Source organism: Semicossyphus pulcher, unplaced genomic scaffold (assembly GCF_022749685.1).
Source record: "Semicossyphus pulcher isolate SPU_LCO1_2020_fin unplaced genomic scaffold, fSemPul1.0.p SCAF_4, whole genome shotgun sequence".
Classification (NCBI taxonomy): Eukaryota; Metazoa; Chordata; class Actinopteri; order Labriformes; family Labridae; genus Semicossyphus; species Semicossyphus pulcher.
This window is the reverse complement of record NW_027211715.1, coordinates 28614529-28636361: the sequence shown is the minus strand read 5'-3', so window position 1 is coordinate 28636361 and position 21833 is coordinate 28614529. Positions and strand designations below refer to the sequence as shown.

Below are 21833 nucleotides of genomic sequence, written 5' to 3'. Positions count from 1 at the left end.
TTATGTTCCAATTTAATCCATGGACGGCGTCAGCCAAGCAGCAGCCCCAGCCCCATATGCAGTGGTTAACGCCCAAGGCAAACCCATTCTCCATCGCTAAACGAGGGAACGACACAGGAACACCCCGCAGAATTTCACAGAGCTGTCGCCAAGCGTAAAAGATTTACTTCACGACAGCGGACTTCAGCTGGTTTAGGTACGCTGGTAACTGATAGCTCACCTAAGTGTGAATTTTAAGTTGCCATGACAGCCAGGAAACTATTTTTGTATTGCTTATGATCGTTACTGTTACTACATTTACTGTTAATGTGGGGTTATTTTTCAGTGTTTCGTATTCCCAATATTTCTTCTAAGCATTAAGCAAATGATATACTAAGTTTTGATACCCAAATGCCCGTTTCTGCTAACACATGTACGTCTACAAATGATGGCAGGGTTGGATAGTAATGGCAGGTTGTACTGCTGGTTTCATGTTGTCCTACCGCTGGATGATCGCTGCATTTTGTGAACATATTTATGGCCTTGTGTGGCGGCTTTTAGCATCTCTTTTACATATTTCTATTTCATGTTTTATGTATGAAAGTTTCTATTTATACTGCGCTAAAAAAATGTCCCTGTTCTGTGTCACTTGATTTGGATGTCCTTGGGAACAATAAAGCTAAAGTGGATGCTTATTGCATCGTTCAGCACTGAGGGATAAGTGGTATAATGATGCATTTGATCTAAGCAACTGTTAAGTTTTATTCATTTTTAGTTTCCTGTCTCCATCTTTTTACCTCTTTCAATCCAAATGCAAAAAAAAGATCTGCTCAGAGGATGCTCTGGGACTCCATTTCACATCCAACTTTCTCTATTTGCCAAACATCACAGCGTATTTTGCAGCTCGAGCTCAGATAGCCAAAGAGAATGCATGAGGACAGTTTTTAATTTATTCCTGTGAAAGTTTTCTGCATGAATAAAACATCTCTGCCGACTTCAAAGGAAAGAAATAAAGCAAAATAATAAATTGGTGTTGCTCGTTTCCAGATCTTTCTCATCGACACAACAGCGTGGCACAGTTGAGTAGTTTGGTTAGTTTACTGTATGTGTATCTGCTGTTTGAAGTGACAGCTGATCTCATTAAAGGACAGAGTAGTTTAAAGTAGATAAAAACAAGGACTGTGATTTTTATTTTGTCTTATCCTTAAACTTAAGCTCTTGTACAAATACAAAAAGTAATATTTGACACATGTTGATGTAACCCACATTAGTTTTACACTTTAAAGTGTTAAATAAATGTCTGTTTAGTCACTATATATCGCTGAATGAGGTAACACAATGGTGATTGAGCTGATGGCCCACTGATGAAAGCCTTTGCATTTGCGGTATTACAGACTGGGTGTCTGGTGCGACTTTCATGGAACAAATCACAAGCAGCGGCCAGTTAGTGACGCGTTTTCCATCACCCAGCAGTGGTTGGTCTGCCAGAGAGGGTAGGCGGAGCTAAGCGGCTGCTTTTCCGCTCTTTGCAAGTGTTGCGAGTAAACAGTGATCTACTGTGGCTGAACAAACAAAGAAAAGATCGATAACTACAGATACAACTTCAAAAATAAGTGAAAATCCAAAGAAAAAGAAACAAACTCGACGCTCAGTTGAAGGCAAACAGTCTGAAAAGGAAAGCGACCGTCAGCCAGGAAAATCAAGAGTTACAACCGGAGCCGACCGTGGACGTCACACATGCAACACTGTCTGGATATCTGGGAAGTGTGCTCCCGCAATTACCGTTTTTCGCCAAAGGTGCCGCCAAAGAGAACAAAACTGAGATTCTACCTTCAAATGATATGTGTTACATTTAAATAATCATGTATTTTCATTGTAGGTATTTGTTTAGTTATCTCTTACAGAAACCACGTGAGAGAGAGGAAGAGCAAGCCAAGAGTCACAGACAGTCTGTAAAAATCTCTACCTGATCCAATGACTTCCTCTATTTTGACACAAGAGGGGTCAATTTCCTTTGCAAACTCCCTCACAGCCTCGTTGGGGTCCTCGTAGGTGAAGGGGTCGATGTAGATCTTGACCCCTGGTGAACTGTGACCTTCTGACAGGGTGGGAAAGGTCACCGTCGGGGTCGGCCCGCTGAACATGTCCGGCCTGAGAGTCACCTCTGAGGAGAAGATTAGAAAGTTTTTTTGAGAAGTTTGGTGTGAATATTTAAATTTGGAGCTTATTTAAAGTTTCAGAGCCGGTCGCACCTCCTCCTGTGTTGTACTGCTGCAGCTTGTCACCGTACACGCTCTCCTTCAGCTGCCTCCTCCTGCAGACAGGGGGAGATTTCGGGGCAGACAGAAATGTTATCCACAAAAGTTAGAAATGCTAATTGGTTGTCTTCTCTTCAGCTGAGCTGAGGTAAAATAAATATTCATCCTGAGTGTCAAAACACTCGGCGTGAGAGCAGGAAAGAGTTTCAGGATCTCATTAGTACAGGATGACTCGATTCTGTTCTGTGTCGTCAGCTTTTGTTTCCTGCTTTCATCTGAGAACAAAAATCACTCTTTAATATTTTGACTTTTCAAGACAGACACTTGATACCTCACACAGGAGAGTCTGTCGCCTGCTATTTTTGGAAGGTCATGGGGTCACAGACATTGTCCCTAGAGTCCTGATCTACTTTAAAACCATCGTGGAGCAAAAGCTAAAACATTCACAGAGTCTGAAATTGAGTTTTTTGAGGCCACTGAACATTTTTACCCGCCAACCGTCTTTCTGTCTGCCACTTCTGAAATGTAGCCAGACATCACCTCACTCTGGGGCGGCTGAGGCTCAGTGGTAGAGTCGGTCGCCTCTCAATTGGAAGGTTGGGATTCGATCCCTGACTGCTACAGTCTCGTGTTGAGGCAAGACACTGAACCCCAAATGCTCCCGAAGGATTATCCTTTAAGTGGATAGCCACAGATCCTGATTGAAGATTAGCACTTAGGCCATCCATGAGTAAATGTGAGTGTAAAAGGGCGAGTGTGACATGTTGCGCCTGGAGTTGTCGGCAGACTAGAAAAGCTCTATATAAGTAGAATGCATTAACTCTTACTGGAAACACGGGTCTCCTCATGTAACCTCAAATAAAGTATGTAGCTGTGTATGTGTTACCTAAAAAGTAAATCTAGTAGTTTATAATTTAATAATTTTTGTGTTTAATTTTGAGAATCTTCACCGCAAAAATCATCAGAATCAGAAATACTTTTTTCTGATTTTCCCCCGGGGGACATTTGAGCGTTGCAGTTGCTCAGACTCGAAGAATGAAGAAATAAGGAAAAATATGTGAACTATATAAAATGTTAAATATGTTTATTATATGTATAGTGAATTATATATGCAATATTGTTATATAATAATAATAAAAAAACATTAAAATTCTAAAGATTTCCACCGCTACTTTTTATCACTGATACTGTATAAAACCTTTAAACATGTATTGAAAACTCAAATACTGTACATGCGTTTACACTCGCAGATTATAAAAATGGAAATAATGAACCCCATTGAACTCTGTCACATTATATTATACATATATATACATATATACATTATATAATTTTACTTCTTTAATTATTTTATTTCTAAAGGGACCATTTACAATATTTGGTGTATTATAGTACTGTAGCGTTAGCTTAAAGCTAATTTTCATACCTGCAGCACACACACATGCAGCTTATTTTCATCTCCAATGAAAAAGAGATAATCCTTTTTAAAATGTTGTAATTATTATTCAATATCAAATTAATTTAATTTAATATTAATTTTTTCTAAGTTCGATAGGTGCTTCATCTTTCCAAAATCAAATAAAAATTGTGTTAAATCATTGTGATCGAAATACTGAAAAGGTGACGATATGTCTATAAAATGTCTTCATTGAGAACTAAGTTAACATGTGCGTGTGTGGGTGCGTAAAATAGGGCGTGTTTGTAAGAATGTGTTTATGTGTGTGTGTGCATTACCTGGTACAGATGATGGCGATAGCCACCAATGACACGATACACACTCCACCCACTAAAGAGCCTGCGATCAGGGAGAGCTGCTGTCCCAGCTCTGACTTATACTCATCTGCAGAAACACACACACACGCACACACAGACACACACGCGCGCACACACACACACACGCACACAAACACACATTGAAGGTATTATTTTCATATTTTTGGAGAGCTTTTTTTGGACTCTCACATTCTCACAACTGAGCATTTTATAGCAGTTTCTCTCTCTCTCTCTTTAAAACACACAAAATATAATTTACAGAGCTCATTTTACATGACTGCAAGCACACACACACACGCACACACACGCACACACACACACACTAAGTAGGGCAAAATTTAATTACTTCACAGCCAGATTTTTAAGTCCCGCTCAACCTATCAAATTCCCGCTCTCAGTCCTGCACTTTCTTTCCTCTCCATCATAACACCCCAACCTCCACACACACACACACCTCCACACACTCCACCCACACACTCACTTACCATCAGTGAGTGTTTGAAAGAGCATGTCCTTGCTGTAGGCTCCAAAGCCGGCCACCGTGCGGGCCCTCACCTGGACCACGTATCCGGTCCCGGGCCTCAGCCCCTCCAGAACAACATTGGGTGTTTCGCTCTGCACCACTGAGCTGTTCAGCAGCGACGACTGGGACTGAAGAGGAGGAGGAGAAAGAGAGAGACAGATGAATATGTTTCCCAGAGATCCAAGACAGACTACAACTCTTCTTTCTGTCACAGTCCGAGAGAGACAGAGACTAAATTTAGCGCTCAGTTCTGGCCTTCAGCGAAGACAAGATTGATTCCTCCAAAGCTCCGGTCCAAACTGAGACATTCCCTGTTTCTAGACTCAGCACAGACTCGCTGGCAGGACGGAAACTGTGACATCTTGAGTTTAAATACATCCTGCTGAGACAGTCTTTATTACACTCTTTGTCTTTTCAACAGAGAACAAGAACAATTCAACCCACAAACATGTTTATTTCTGCTCCTGACCCTTGATTATTGTCCGTCTGTCATCTTCTAACGTCTCCCCGGTGGTTCATCCTCTAGTCTTGATAACTGATGTGGTTTAATCCGTCTATACTGAGATATCTCCCTTCACCCCCATACAAGCCAGTGGAATGAAATGTAATTTGTGTTGCAAAGCATAGCAAAATAACATTTTCAAAAAGAGTTATTTTTTCAGAAATATTGTCCCAGTTACTGAGAATAATCCGCACAGACCTCTCTGTGAACCCATTTTATGGGAACTTCTTTCTACTGAAGGAAAGTCGCTCTGAAAACTCTTCACAGGAGGTGTGCAGATCGGGGTTGTTTTTCAATGTTTTCTTTACATTAATTAAACTGAAGTTGGTGAAAGAAAAAGTTGAATATATCTCAGCACATTAAAGGCATTACTGGCGTCGAGAGTGAAGTTTAGAGTGATCTCAACTGCTTCAAGTTCAAGCTCTGTTGCAGCTCTGACCACGTACGAAGCTTTGTTGCACACACGTGATGTCATGGTATACGGACAAAGCAAGGAGCACACTTTTTGCTTAAAGCAGCAAGGTGAAAAGTTAAACCACTGAATGTCAGTAAGAACAAGAATCCTTGCTGTTGTTAAGTAGCTCTTAAAGGAGCACCTCTCCACTGGAAAGTCAGTCAAAGCTGGTGTTCTCTGTAATCAATGGAAGCAATATTATTTGAAATTCGCACCATAGCTGTGGAGAAAGTTGTACAAACAGCTCGTGGTTTCTACATTCCTACAACACCCAGCGTGCATTGCGCCCCTTCCTCTGAGAGGAACAGCCCAGCGAGAGACACTGGAGTGAAATGCCACCGTTTTCCAGTCAAGGACATTGATCGCTGCAGGCAATGGCTCAAAGCGGTACAGAATCTGAAATAAGACAAGAACATACCGGTGGATCGTCTAAAAAACCTTCAGGTCTGCAGTCTACATTTCAAACCTGACGATTTTAAACGAGACATGACATTAGAGGTGTCCTAGATTGAGGAAGTGTAGTTTAGCAAGTAGTAGCCATGTTCTGATATGTAGTCTGTGTCATTTTTCAATAACAGTGTTTCTAAATATAGTTCTTTCTTTTAAGAGACAATCATGCCCCCTCCTACATCAGCAAAAATGGAACTTACATGGAACATGGAAATTACTAATAAAACAAGCTGAGTTGAATTTATTGAATAAACAAAAGGTTCAGGTTAGCAAGATAGCTCAGCTGGCATCAGAGCACTTCAACTGCATTGATACAGTACATTCATACAACTTCAAGTCCGCTCAACACCCACCATCCTCGCCCCTGAAGGTTGCTCTACTCTCTAACTGTAGGAATAGGAAAAACATTTTTTTTTTTATAGATTATTTTTTGGCTTTTGCTTTTATTACAAAAGGACAGCTGAAGAGAGACAGGACGTATGAGGAGGAGAGAGTTGGGGATGAAAAATAATCACAGACCGGGAGTCGAACCTGCAGTCAGTGATGTGAGGCCTGTAGCCTCTGAGCTGAACCAGCGCCCCGACAAATAACAATTTAAAAAAACTTAGCCAGCTGCATTCACTGAAATACTGTCACCTTGTTTTAATTGGAAATGATATCTACTGAATAAGTTGTCTCCATCTCTAGAGGGAGTGGGTCTTTGTTTCGGGAAAGGCACGTTGCAATTACATTTCGTAAATGTCATTTTTGAATGGTTCGTGCAGCACAAACAGAATTCAATTAACTCCCATTTGACTGGAGAGGTGACAGACAGAATGATTCAAAACCTCGGAGCATTAAACCAAAACTATTTAAAATCCAAGACACCTCAAAGGTTGGCAAAAATGTTTCTCTGTGCTAACCCTTCATTAGCCCGTGTTCAAGTCTGATTTCTAAAGCCCCCTTTCTCCTTCATACTTCCTCTCTTCCACCTTAAATCTCCCTCTGTCCCACTCACCTCTCTCCTCCCATCTACCCTCCAGTAATCAATCATTTTATCCTACCTCACTATATACCACTATATTTATTAATATCTCTCCAGTCCCTTAAATCTTTGATGTCTCTTTCTCCCTCCTTTTGACCCCTTCTTCACTCCATCTCCTAAAGAATAACAAACTGACAGTGCAGTTTATTCCCTGTGTCTAACAGAGACACATCCACTGGGAGCAGTTGGCCCTCCTCCTGCAGTGAATTAGCCATCAGTGTTATCGGGTCTATCTGATAAACCCAAGGCTACAACCTTTTACCTCCATCTTTCTATACGCCCTCCGTCTATGCTTCCTTCTCTCGCAGTTTTTCCAAGATAAAAAGGTTTTACTGCAAGAGAAATCGAAAAGGGTCCAGAGGGAAGGACAGATATGGTGTGGAGAGGTGAGGGATGAAAGGCGGGGGGTGGGACTCGTGTGGTGAGGATGAAGGAGGTGGGCGGGAGATGATGGTGATGAGGAGGAGAAGTCAGGAGGGGAAAGAAATAGAGGGTTGGGGCTGGAGAGATGGAGGAAGTGCATGAATAAAAGTGCATGAAAAAATGTTATTAAGTGTTTATCCTGTGAAATGTCGACCTAAATACACTTTAAATTATATCATCAATGGGGTCTAATATATTTATTTGACTGCCAGACTCCCATTGTTAGAAGTAGGATGTGACACAAGAACAATTATGGGGTTTACAGTGTTTAAAGCTCGGAGAGGATAGCTATATTTAGAAATGGCCACAGGAATGGGGGTATTGTGTCTGGGAGGGGTTTGGATTTGGAGGTGGAGGTAGTGGGGAGGGGGGTCCACAGTGAAAAGGTTAGGGGGCAGCCCATCTGGGAAGGTCTGGTAGCCAGAGATAAGTAATGGCTAAAAATCCAGCCTCCCTGTGCCATATGAAATTTACTACATTAAAACCTCATTATCTATAGAGCGGCTATGAGGGGAGGAGGGGGTTAGGGAGGGATAGAGGGGGAGATGGAGGTACAGTACAGCTGTCCTCTCTTTCTCCAGGCTTATCAACCTTCTCCCCGAGGACGCCGTCACTTCAAGCTCCGAGCTAAAATTAGTCACTTCGTGTGGTTGGCTTGTCGACAGTGATAGATACGATATTTCCCCCCTATCATGTTAGCAGAACAAACTGTGAGTGTTTGATTCTGGGTCTTAATTGGCTCCATGTTAATAATGGTAAAGCAGCAGAAGCAAATGCGGCCGACTTACAGAAAAGTCTGTGCTCTGATTTTGACAAAGAAAGGGGTTATTATCTGTGACTGTCAGACTGTCAGCGAGAGCACTTCTTCTCACTCTGCCTTAAACTCACTATAATTGCTCTCCCAGAAGCACTATCTCAACTTTTCTGGTATTCTCTGTCTTTCTCTGGAACTATATCTTTTACCAGAACCTTTTCAGATATATTTGAACGCTTGCAGGGTTACGTTCTGTCGTGTTGTCCCCGTAATCTGCAACATCTTTTCTTTATTATACAACAGTTAGTTCCGACCAAGTAATCTGATTGGACAAGAGGCATTCCATGAGTGGCGATATAAAGAACGAAATGGCGGACTTTTAAACGGCCGAGGAATTCAGTTTGAAATGTAAAAGTTTTTGGTTTCAGCTCAATCGAATAGCAGGTGTTAAACATGTTTAAGAAAGCGAAAGGGCCCTTGAAACAAATTGTCTTTTAAATAATAAGTTAACGTACGTTAGTTATGCTAGCTAGTTAGCCCGCTAGCTACCTGTTGCTAGGCAACACTACTGGCGTTTGGTGACACAAGGGTAGACCAGACCGTCTCATTACAGTTCGGCTTCAGCGGTCTTACGCAGGCTATGAATGGCGCACCCTCCGCAGACCACCTCCCTGGGACACAGCTACAGAGTGCAGTAGAATGTTTGTGTTGCTCGGCAACAACAGTCCGGTTTCAGTTAAGTTGAGGAACTAGTTGAGTTGGTGGAGCAAAAAACAATCAGTTGTTATAACGCTTTACTACTATTTGCAGCTAGTTTAACTGTTTAACGGTTATATCATCACGACTGTGATTCGGTTGTAGGCACGAGGCCACAGGCCAAGTTTTTATTTCATAAGCAGTTATTTTTCTGTGCTGTCCAGAATGTTCATTAAAGTAACGTTTCTAAATGTAAAAGAAGGATGGGGAAGAATTTTGTATGAATATAATATGTAAAGATTTGTGTGGTAATAAGGGTAGGAGTGTATACAATCTGATTACAATAATGCTTTTGTAGGATACCATGATTATACAGTGCATATGTAATGCAATGTGTTACAGCCCGGCTCAAGGGAACAAAGAGGAGAGGAACACACATGACTTTTAACTTTAAGTATAAATCAAATAATGCCAATGTTAAGTATGTAAATTAGTAACTTCAGTAATGTGTTGCATGTTGGATGAGTGTAAAATGAAGTGTGGTGAACAAAGACAATTAACTAGAGCAACCAACCAAACCTAACAACAAACCATACGCCCAGGGAGGGAGGGAGGGAGAGACTGGCTGAATCCAGCAGCTTACATAGCTGAGGAGCAGCCGACACAGGTGCTGCTGATTGAGTTAGTGCACTTCCTGATTCTCTCCTTAAAAAAGGTAAAAAAAACAGCCCACACAGGAAATCAAGAGGGCTGTCACAGCGTATTTGACAAGGTCGAAAGTTGGATGCTTTGACTCAAAAGCATCAACATACAAAAGTAGCAGCAACAGCAACAGTGATGATGAATAGTGCTGTTCTGAGTCAAACAATACAAAAATTAACAAACACGAAACCAAAGGAACACCAATCAAATCCACACACACTTCTTTCCCCACAGCACCGTCAGATGATAACAACACACTATGTTGTATTCTGTGACAAACGAGTAGACAAGAGTGTTGAGTTTGTAGTTCTGTTTGTACCACAGAGTTTAAGTGAGGCAGGACTCACCAGCAGTAGGCGTTAAATAAAATTAGCTCAGACACTCGCAGTGGTACCCCAGAAAAAATGTCTTCTTCAGTTTAGTAAAAAGGATTGGAAGATGGCAGGGAATCAAACGTGGGCCGTGCATGAGGAGGCAAGTTGTTCTTTTTGGTGTATCTCACACAATCCCTTGTAGGTGCTTCGCTCTTTGTTTTTAATCTGTCTGCAGCGGAAGTCTATCTGTTTTTTGCAGCTGCTGGCTCAGCTTCAGAACCAATGAGGATATTCTTATGTTTAGCTCTGGGTGATAGATATGCTTTTAATTTAACTTTCAGTCTCCGACTGCATTGCTTCCCACTGACTGAATTACAAAGAAGACAAGATATGCAGCCCTGTTCTTCCTTTTTTTCTTGGAGCGTCAGTCTTTGACAAGAAAAGCAATCAGGTCATGCACGATTCACCCCTGAATCAGAGTCTCTCATTGGTGCCCCGGGTTTGACTTTCTTTATGCAGGTTAGTTTCATCATCCGACTCTGTCAGTGAAGGGTTTTGTTGTTCCTGAATCTCCTGGTTCATACAGGCAAAGACCTTGTCCACTACATGACAGCTGGAGGCTTGATTGCTTCAGTCAGACTGCCTCACAGAGCGCAGAGTGCAGATTGGAAGGAGCTTTGTTTTCAACAGCATCTACTAGCAGACAAATTGGTGCTTTAGTATTCTTCCCTTCACAGAACAGACTGGAGGTAGACTGAGAAGTGATCACAAAGCCTCTGAATGAGGAAGTTTATGGGGTTAGCACACCCAACCTGGCTGACAGCACAACCGACCAGAATGCAAATCCCCCAAATAACTCTGTCTTTCCGACTGAACCCGATGGGTCAAGTCCTTGCCACCAGTCCCTCACAAGGGAGTTCTTCTCTTCTCCAATGTTTTGTTCAAGGAGGGAGTTCCTATTTCTCTTTTCTAGGCGAGGCACCACAGCTCTGATGCCGCTACACAAGGATTTTGGAAGGGGCAGCACTAATTTGGGAAGCAGATCATTGTGGTGGACAGGGAGCTTAGCCGATGAAGCTAGAGATCTACCAGTTGATCTACATTCCTACTCTCGGCTTTCGATAATGATCAGAAGAATACGATAACAGATACAAGAAGAAAATGATTTGGCCTCTGTAGGGTGGCTGGGCTTGCATGGAAAGATAAAGGCAAGAGCTCAGGAATCTTGAACCTGCTATTTCTGATGAAAAGGAGCAAGTTGAGGTGGTTCTATCTGATAGGGACGCTTCCTGTTTGCCTTCCTTTGGAGGTTTTTAGGGCAAGTCTAACTGGTAGGGAATCCTTTGTTAGACCCAGAACATTCTGGAGGAATTACACATTTTATCTGACTTGGGTTTGCCTTGAGGTCCTCCAGGAAGAGCCGGAGGACGTAGCTGGGAAGATGGAAGTCTGGATGATGAATGTGGAACCTGTGTGCTTCAATCCTCAAGGTATCTTTCATTCTTACCTCGGTGGACCTGAGTGCAAAGATAAAGCAAACTTCCAAAGAGTTTGAGGACACAATCGCACTTCTCTGTCCGACAGTTCCTCTGCCAAAAAAATTACTTGTTGAGAAAGACCACCTCTACATCCTGGCATGGTTTCTTGCAGAGATGTTCTACTCTCTGTGCTGATGAATCTATCTCCTTCTCGGAGGACATACTCTTCAGACTTCTTCAGAGATAGAAAGTTCATCTTTCTAAAACCAGAAATCCAAATTGAGCAGTACAAACTTTGACCGCAATGTCGGCAGCCTTGAAGCCTTAAGGGCCACATCAACAGAGATCTGAGGAGATGAATCTATGACACAATCTCGCTCAAGAAACAATACAGCGACATTGGTGTCTGCAACCAGCACCATGAAGAACCTATGATGAAAAGCTGCATCTAAGCCGTAAAAACTGGTCGTGAAGTCACTAAGGGAATCTTAAAGACTCCTCATATGATGATATGAACACATATTCATATAAAAAAAGCAATAAAACATGATCGTCTGAAATATTTGACAGTTCAATAAGGACGTCAACAGAAGTGTATCTAAATCTCTGTCCATAACTGTCTTTTTAATGTTTCATGAGGCCGTGTTTCAAGACAGCGGCTCGCACAAGTCAAATAATATCTGCACGAGTTCCTCTGTAAGTTACTTGACCAATTAAACAGTTGATTTAATTGGATCGTCCAGAGCTCAGAGATCTTAATTAGATCCCACATTCTGTGTTACAGCTTATGAATGCGTGCCGACTCAGATTACTTCATCAGCTGCTCGTGAGAGAATCACACACGGCTTTGTTAGATTCAATTAATCAATAAACCTTTGTTTTACGATTCAGCTGAAGTGATGGGGTCTTACAGCTTGATAAAACCACACTGAGGGCACTTGTTAAACGAACGGACGCTTATTTTTGCTGCACGACTGCAATCAACAGCTGATGAATGCTGGAATAAAAGGAGGCCCTCCATCACTGTGAAACCCTTTCAGTGTGACTACAGGCTCCACGACACATGAATTGTGGCTTTAAGATCAACCCAGGCGCATTAGGGAACGATACTGTATAAAATATGATCCGTTTAATGGACATCAAACACAAGCGAAAGAGAAAGTAGATCAATTACAGGAATTATAATTCTTACACACATTTCTACCTTCAGCTCGCTTTAATGGATCATCATGTCTTTGAGGAGCAAACATCAACACAGTATAGCCTCTAAACTTGTAACGATTAGGTCTTAGGTAAGTGAAAGAAAATAATAACAGTAGAAAATATAACAACCATACGTTACTGGCTGACTATCTTTTGGGAATAAATGTGATTAATGGACTCTCCTGGTTATAGTCAACCTGTTATAGGCACTGTGCAGCCTACAGCTCCGGAAAAACTTAAGAGACCGCCACGAATATTTGTTTTTCTCTGGTTCTGCTATTTGTAGGTTTGTGTTTGAGTAAAATTATGTTTTGTTTTATTGTGTGTAACATTTCTCCCTACTTCCAAATCAAATATTCTCATTTAGGTCCGGTTAACAAGTTTTTCAGACCTCGAATAATACAAAGAAAACAAGTTCATGTTTAAACAACAGAATACTATTTTAGTATTTGGTGGAATAACCTGGTTTTTAATCACAGCTTTTATGCATCTCTGCATGCTCTCCACCAGTCTGTCGCAGTGCTGTTGGGTGACGTTAGGCCGCCCTTGGAGCAGCTCGTCTTTGTTCGATGGATCGTTACCGTCCATCTTCCTCTTGATCACATTCAGGAGGTTTTCAATTGTGTTCACATCTGGATTGGGGTGGTCATAACATGTAGAGAGAGGGGCTGATTTAAGGAACATTTGGAGTGGTTTCCAGAGCTGTAAGCCCTTACACTCTAAAGGTCTACAGTTTGCACCCACTCAACAACACTTTGCCTCCTCAGTGAGTAAGAGACACAGAGAGAATTGGAGACAAGAGAAATAAAGGGATGAATATGAGTTTATGCCAAACATTTACAGAAGCGAACTCCAGAGTGTTGAATTATTCTGTATAATTTTCTGAGAATGAAAAGTAAAATTAAAAGAACCTGACATTAAAAATGCTTTTGCAGTGTACTTAATAAATGCCATTCTTTAAAAGTCGCCCGAATGCAACAGGCAGTCTTTGAAACTCAAGTTTTATGAGGGGTAACCCTCGATGTTTCCTGGTTTGGTTTTAAACTCTCTCCATGTTTGAGGTCTAGGATGTCCCAGCAAGTATGCGACAACCGTTTTATGCTTAAAATTCAATGTACAGAAATGAGATTGCTTTTGCATTTCTTATCTAACTCTAAGTAAGAAAGTTAAAGTTATAATCTCGAACATCTCAGTTTCGTTCTCTTTGGCGGCACCTCTGGTGATGATCGGTAATTGCAGGAGCACACTTCCCAGATATCCAGACAGTGTCACAAGTGTGACGTCCACGGTTGGCTCCAGTTGTAACTCTTGATTTTCCTGGCTGACGGTCGCTTTCCTTTTTAGACTGTTTGCCTTCATCTGAGCGTCGAGTTTGTTTCTTTTTCTTTGGATTTTCACTTCTTGTTGAAGTTGTATCTGTAGTCATCCATCTTTTCTTTGTTTGTTCAGCCACAGTAGATTACTGTTTACTCGCAACACTTGCAGAGAGCGGAAAAGCAGCCGCTTAGCTCCGCCTACCCTCTCTGGCAGACCAACCACTGCTGGGTGATGGAAAACGCGTCACTAACTGGGCACCACTGACACCCAGTCTGTAATACTGCAATACTGTGACTTAACAGACATTTATTTAAATGAAAATCTTTGAGATTATTACTTTAAGGTCATAATACTGTCTTTACCTAATGAACTGGAAGGTACTGTGTTTGTCATCATGGTTTTTCTTGTACCAACTCATCCTTGGTTAATGCGTACAATCTGTGTTGAAATAATTAACTGTTCTGACTCTTTTACCACAAACCCGATGAAGATGGAGTGTAAACAGATAAAAAAAACACACCAGCATGTGTTTTTTTTCCACTTAATTCAAGTTGAAGAGCTGAAGTATTCATGAAGCACCGAGCCTGTTGCTGCTTCAAAGCAACTATCCTGATAATAGATGAGTTAGATGAAGCTGACATCAATTCTCCCGTTTCACCGACTCTAATGGATTACTGGCTGTGACCATCACACCAGAAAACACACATACACACACACACACACACTCACGCACATTTATCATCCCACTCTACCTTGTCATAGTATCGTATCTCGTAGTCGAGGATAATTCCATTGGGCTGTTCGGGCGGCGGCCATGACAGAGAGAAACTGCGGCTTGTTGAGCTCACTTGGTGCATTATGGGAACTGCTGAGGGAGCTGTTTGAACACACACACAAGTACACACAATCAATTAGGCAGTTAAAGACTCACTAGCATGCTTAAACACTATAAATATGGAAATATAGAGTGTAATGTAATGACAGATTGCCACGGATTATTTACACCCAACAGAGAAAACTGTTTCCTCATCCAGGCTCATGAAAACAAATTACTGCACTTGTCACTGATGGCGAAACAAGAGTTATGTCCGTAATGCATTTTTACCCATAATTTCAGGAGCCAGAAGCTGTTGGCTATAATGTATTTCACTGTTTTGCCTCTGGGATCTTTTTATGAGGAGGTTTTCATCACATTTGTACTGTATTTGATGGCGTTTGGTGGAGAGAGGAATGAATCAAGACATGGAGATTGATGCTGCGGCAGAATCAAATTGATAAAAGTTGTACTGAGAATAAGAACGTGTGCATGTGTCAGTCGAGGCGGGAGGATATTTTCAGTAAATGCTCACAGCCAAACGCTTCCTCTGTAGTCATAATTTAACAGTGTGAGCGAGCTGTCAAACCATAGACTGTATAAATAATGGATGTAGCCACCGTAACGTCACCCACTGGTTTCTCGACTGCGAAAATGAAGTCGAAATATGGCCGCCGCCATGTTGGCTTACTGGAGTCTGAAGTGACCAAATGTGAAAGAGAGGGTGGCGCTGGAGAGGAGCGAGGGGTTGAAAAACGGCAACTTATCAAAGCTAACAGTGTGTGTCTGAGGCTGATCCATTATATGGGGTAGACAGATGCTCAGTCTGTAGGGACTTGGCTTCAGAACCGGAGGGTGGCCGGTTCAAGTCCCGGTACGGACCAAGTATGGAATTGGAGCTGGTAGCTGGAGAAGGGCGAGGCACCGAATCCCAACTGCAAGGGGCGCATGTCTATGTGCAGCCCCCTCACTCTGACACCTTTCCATGAGTGCATGCACAATAACAGAGTGAAAACATTGAATTTCCCCTCGGGGATTAATAGACTTCTTCTTCTAGCTCGTGAATGAGCTAGTTTAACTTTCCCACGGAGGAGATTCTGTTTGTGACGGTGACTGACTGCAGGTGTTCATTTAAACTTAAAATAACCTCTTCTCATCACTACGGTCTGCTGTAATCTCTCCGGGGAAAAGCCAACAACTCCTGACTCCTATTTACTGGCTGACGATTAAATAAATGTTTGATGAACACTGAACAGGCTAACAAGCAGCTATAGCGAGCACAGTATACCTGCTACTTAGTGCTTAAAATATATCAATACATAATATTAGCAAGACGGATTATTTGTCCAATTTTTGAATAAAATAAGAAAAGCTTTATTGATCCCCTAAAGGGGAAATTTACTTGTTACAGCAGCTCACAAAACAGGCCTATTAAACAAAGTGAGGTAAAGTCAAAAGTAGGTGGCAATAAAAAGATTTAAAAATATGACAATATCAATATTAACTACCAAAATAATAATAAAAAAAAATATTCACACTATGTACACATTTTGAATCCCCAAAAGGCTCCAACAGCACAAACAGGTGGAGTTAAGTTCAGTGTCTGCGTCTGCCAGCAGCTCCTACCTGTCACTCGTATGATTAAAGGCAGGCAGGTGTGTTATAAAAAAAAATCAGCCCCCGTGCAGTTATCTTGAACAATTAAATTAGCTATTTATAACAAAACCGTTTTTGTAGCAGGCTGTAAACATGTTTATTTCTGCTGTAAAAATGGGCATTTCCCCATCTGCTGTAAAGTTATTTCTTGTTTTCTGGAGCCTCGAGTGGCCACTCGAGGAACTGCAGTTTTTTGCACTTCCATATTGGCTTCATTTTTCAACACCGGAGGTTGCCACTTTATGAAAACCTTAAAGTCTTTTTTAATAATGCCACGACTGACATTTCACTGGGTTCCCTATATATCGAGTAACGTTCATATCCTTTGGTCCCACGCAGGAACCTGAGAATAAATCAGTTTTGTCGACTCCTTAAAGATTTCGGGGATAAAAGAGTTTTCCATCCAGAAGCTGTAACAAATGTGCTCAGAGAGCGTCAGGCTGACAATGGATCATGTTTCGATTAGCAATGAGCCGAGGCTGCCGTAAATGAGGTAAATGATGTGTTTTCCATCAGAGCAAAGCGGCTTTTAAATCCAAATTTGGGCAGCGGTGGAAAAATCACTTGTGTCTGTCTCCATAAAGAATTGATGGAGCAGTAACTGAGCTCACTTTATAGTCTCTAAGAATTACACCGTCAGAGGAGGGCAGGGACGGGGGATAAAGGCGAGAACTGAGGGAGAGGCGGCGGGAAAGAGGAAAACAGGATGAAAGCTGTGGATGTGCAGGAAAAAAGGGGGAGAGAAAGGGAGACAGAGGGAGAGAGATGACAAGCTTATAACATGTTTTATGAATTAAAAGACTGTAGCTCAATTTCCTTTATCCCCCCAGCCAGTATAATCCACTGTGCCCTGGGGTGCGCACACAGATGCATGCACACACATACACACAGCTTTTGCAGCTGTCCCACTCACCAGCCTGATTGGTCGTAATGTTGATTGACAGCTGCTGGGCGGGATAAGGGCTCTTGTTGGTGACTCCATTGACGGCCTGCAGAGTGCAAAGTGTAACGGTCAGCTTTTCCACCGCACAGACATTAGCTGCTGTTGCTGGGCCAGTCACAGCACACACACTGATTGAAATATTGACACAGTGGATTTTACAATTAAACTTCTGAGTCATTCTCAACAGAAAAAAAACAGGCCCTTGATTCAGACAGATGTTAGACAAAAACAGGCTGCTCATTACTAACACATAACTGGTGATAGTGCAAGCTGAAATGGCTCTTTCTTAAGCTGTAGCATGCTAGTTGATTAAGCTAATGTTAATGAAACCTCATAACTGGTTCCAGCTGACTCGTTAACAAGAAGACATGTCTAAAAGGCTCTTAAATGTGCACTAAAAGGCTACATACATAATACTGTGCTAAAAGAAACAAGCTATCTTGGTATTCTGGAGTAAGAAGTGAACATACTCGGATGACCTGTTGGACGCTTAAGACCTTCAGTTAACTCACTTGTGTGAGCTGATGTGACACCTAGCAGACAGCTAGAGGTCACCTGTCACTCAAAGCAGCCATGTCCTTAATTATGCATAGCTTAAAGGCATGATATAATATATATACGGCTGAGTTATATATAATATAATCCCCAGACAGTTGTCATGAATAAGTGAATTAGCTATAGAGAGGCTTTCAACATGTTAATTACTGTGTTAGTTGGATACATAGACTGTATAAAAAGACAGCTCCCTAAAAGTGAAGCCAAACCCTCTCTAGCGCCCCCTGCTGACTGGCTGCAGTATAGGTCATAAAGCCCGCCTCCTCCATGTTAACAGATAGGACATGAGTCAAACTATAAAATAAAGTAATGCTTTCTCAAACATGGTTTCTGTCATTATAGTTAGTTCTTATCATGCTGGTTTACGTCCAAGTGTTCATTTTTTTCTGATTTAAGTTTAAATGTTATTAGTTATTTGATGCTTTAAAAAGGATGATTGACAGCTCTGTTGACAAATCCGTCTCCTGCAGCCGATCTGTTAAGGATTAGCAGAGTAGAGGAGGAACAGTGAGAGGATCCCATATCTGTGAACGTCTGCTTCAGACCAACACAAGATGTTCTGCTGTTAAATACACCAACATGAGGGATCATTGCTGGTTTTTTTTCAATAAGTTAAGTGCGTGTTTTAGTTAGCGCCGGCTGCCGCCGATCTTACTGCGCAGCTCTGGCTCCAAATGATGTCACCATAGCAAGATGGCAGCGCCTATCACGGGGGCTATTTTTGCATCAATTTTGTACAATGACAGCTGATGGACAGGCCTTGTGCATCTTTATACAGTTATTGGGCATTGTTGGGCATCTATGGGGATTGACTCACTTTTGGAGCCAGCCTCAAGTGGCCATTTGAACTGGAGTTTTAAACGTTGGTTTCCTTGATTGACTTGGGTAAAGCAAGCCAGAGGTCAGATTGAGGTCTACATGACCATGCCATGACAATAAAGGCTTTTTAATTGTTTAAAGAGAGAGTTCCTTGGAGTTTGTCTTGTCTTCTATGAATGCACTGCACTTTTTTCAGTCCAGGAAGCGCTCCTTCCTGTACATATTCTTTTGATGCTTTGTAGTTCAAATTTTCAAACAGTGTCTTTCACTTTGAATGTTCAAAGAGGAAAGGCTTTATGAGGATAGGACTAACTGATGAGTTTGGCAAACATACCCATATCGTGCTGGAGTTGCTACTTTACGCTAACATAGTAGCAACAGTATTTTAGGTAACCTGTAACCAAGCAAGATAATATGAAATACTTTAGCATGTTGACAGATCTATGCTTAACAGACCTGCTGTGTAGAGTTACAGTTTCTGAGGGGGAGAAATCTAACATTCATTTATCAGCAACATTTCACCGTTTCTTCATTTCAGTGTTGTAGCACAGCTGGTGTCTGCCTGAAACTCTGAGGTCTCACCGTCTCTCTCATCTCACCAGCACAAAGACACAATTAACGGCATTCGTGTGTGTTTTAAAGACCACCTAATTAGCTGTCACATGTTGTTTGTCATGAGCTCAGTTAATCATTTCGACGGTTGGAACAATGTCGTCAGTCATGACAAATCAGCAGACAAAGAGGAGGTAATTAGCGACGCTAGCTTAATGGCTTACTCCGAGCTCTAATTCTGAAATGTTTTGTTTGTTTCCTTATTATTTCACTATTTATCTTGTGATTTCAATTTATTTGAGTTTCTTTGGAAGCAAAAATGTCAGTGTTGCCAAATTATCTAAAACAAGGCCTCCTACATTTTACCAGTAAATCACAGATAAACAGATAATTAAAGAAAACAGATGATATCTCACTTTTAGTTTGTTAATGTAGCTGTCAATGGTTTTCCTTGGGGGATAATTTAACTAACTGAAAAAAATACATAAACCATTCATATTCAGCTCTGTCTTTCAATGTGGCTTGCTTTGGTAAACACATCAAATCCCAATCAATACTTCTCTAACACTCCTAATCAGGTCGGCGTCTGTCGTTCATTTATACAACATTATTGATCTGTCCATCCCACAACAGACTGAGCTAAAACGGTCCAGGCCACTGAGTAGATAAAGATGTATTATATGATGTAAAACCTGTAATGTGTAAAAAAATGTGTTTGTAACTTACAGGTGAGTTCTTAGTGAAAAATGAAGGGCCTGTGTCCACTAACAGCGTTTTTTTGTTTGGTGCCCACAACCTCAATTTCAGAGCGCTTCTCGACGGCGCTTGTTGCTAGGTTCCGAAAGTTGTTTAGCGCCACTTTCGCTTTCCTTGGTAGTGACCGCTAAGTTAGTTTTAAATCACTCTTGTATGATCAAAGCGGCAGTAAGCAACATTAACATTCCAATGGAAAAAACGTTTTGCAACTGGTGTGTGCCGCGTCTGCAGCACCGAGGCAAAGAGAGAGAGGAGAGATTCTGTTCCTATTCCTAAAAGTACACTTTATTGCTGGCTGAATGTTCAAATACTACTCTTCTCTTCAGCCCCATACACTCCCACTCATCTGATCCCTCCTTTTATTCAGGGCTCTCTTTAAACAGGAAGTTTAACGTATGATGCCATAGCTGCTGACTGACACAACCTCTGCGTGCACGCTGCTGACACAAGTCACGTGAAAGCTGGATGACGCTAGTTTGTAAGGAGTCGCTGTGATTGGCTAGTTATGTGGAAAGCTAACCCTGATTGGTTGTTTGATTCAGATAGGATAATTTTTTTTACAAACAAGAACACAAAGGGGCGAATACTCACAGTCACAGATCAGCAATCAACATCATTTCAATTTAATATTTGGGAAATGCAGTGATCAAGAATTCTCATAAATCTATTTGCTTTCATTCAATTAAATTTTACAAAGACAACATAAAAGCAATGGAAATTAATTGTGTCATTAGCAGCAGCTCTAGACCGGGAAACTGTACCCTCAAAAAAATTAAAGGATTAGCTCCTCTTCCGCTGTTGTTGAAAATGTTGATATCGTAGGTCCCACCCCTTCTTGATTTTGATTGGTCGGTTAGGTAGAAGTGATATTGAGGAGCGCAGCAGTGTTCCAAAAGTTATTTAAAACTGAGAGCAGAGCGATAAAAACAGCTGATGTCGAAAGCATTTTTGCGCTGAGGACGCTGAGCGCTGAGGACGCTGAACAATGGGTGCTGTCTGTGCAAAAAAACGCTGTTAGTGGACACAGGCCCTGAGACTTTGTCACATTTCAATTAGCAGATTAGATGAGAGTTAAACACTTCCTTCCCTAAACAATCACAAAGCATGTGACCTTGATTTAGACCCCCAGCCTTGACGGTGGAGGCGGCTGTTGGCAGAAGATTAAAGGTTCACCATCCCACTGGCTTTACAGGCATCACGGCGGCCTTGAGGTTTGATGATATTACAGCAAATTGTGCATAAAAGCCTCCATGTTACAAGCATCTATGTAGCCTCAGCATCCTTGAGCATCACAGTGAATATTTTGTAGCTATTTTCATTTTAAAACAACACTTATCATCACGGTTTTGTTTTTAGCTCAAAGTGTAGACACTTTCTCAGCAGCAACTTCATATTTTACACACAACTTGGCAAAAGTTACATCTCAAAGTAACTTTCTTCCACATTGTGTAATTAAAGGAGTTCTGCAGTGAAAATCCGGTTTCTGAGCATCAAATACTCTCCGCCTGTGGGCTTACAAGGTGGCTTTGTAAAGTTTGAGAATTGCTTCTTCATGCAGGGCGCCGGCTATAAATATTCTCGATTCATCGCAGTTACAATTGACAACCCTGAGTCATGGCAGGGTCACTCTGCCAACACTGAGCCTGATGCACAGCTTTGCAGAGGCAATGGTGTGATAAAGACTCGTGTGTTTGTAGCTGTGTATGTTTTGAAGATGAACAGAGGAGGAGATTTTGCTGCAGAAGCGTTTCCGAAAGGTCTTTGATACATTTTTACACATTTTCCGGCTTGGATTCTGGGCAGCCTTTGCAACTGTTGTAATTTCAAATCTGAGTACAGCTGCCATCGTCCACCAAAAGTCTTTTCAGGGACAACTTTCAAGCCTTAA

At 41.6% G+C, this 21833-nt stretch overlaps 1 protein-coding gene across 1 annotated transcript in view; it reads right to left on the bottom strand.

Annotated features, from left to right (window-relative positions):
* Nucleotides 1-21833, bottom strand: part of LOC138607887 (ephrin type-B receptor 1-like) — a 106150-nt gene that overhangs the window by 25263 nt on the left and 59054 nt on the right. The window contains exons 8-13 of the mRNA XM_069680544.1: nt 17234-17309; nt 14603-14727; nt 4496-4661; nt 3972-4077; nt 2232-2293; nt 1946-2143 (exon numbers count right to left, since the gene is read on the bottom strand). Of these exons, the coding sequence (XP_069536645.1) occupies nt 1946-2143; nt 2232-2293; nt 3972-4077; nt 4496-4661; nt 14603-14727; nt 17234-17309 (733 nt within the window). The remainder of the gene's footprint in view (nt 1-1945; nt 2144-2231; nt 2294-3971; nt 4078-4495; nt 4662-14602; nt 14728-17233; nt 17310-21833) is intronic.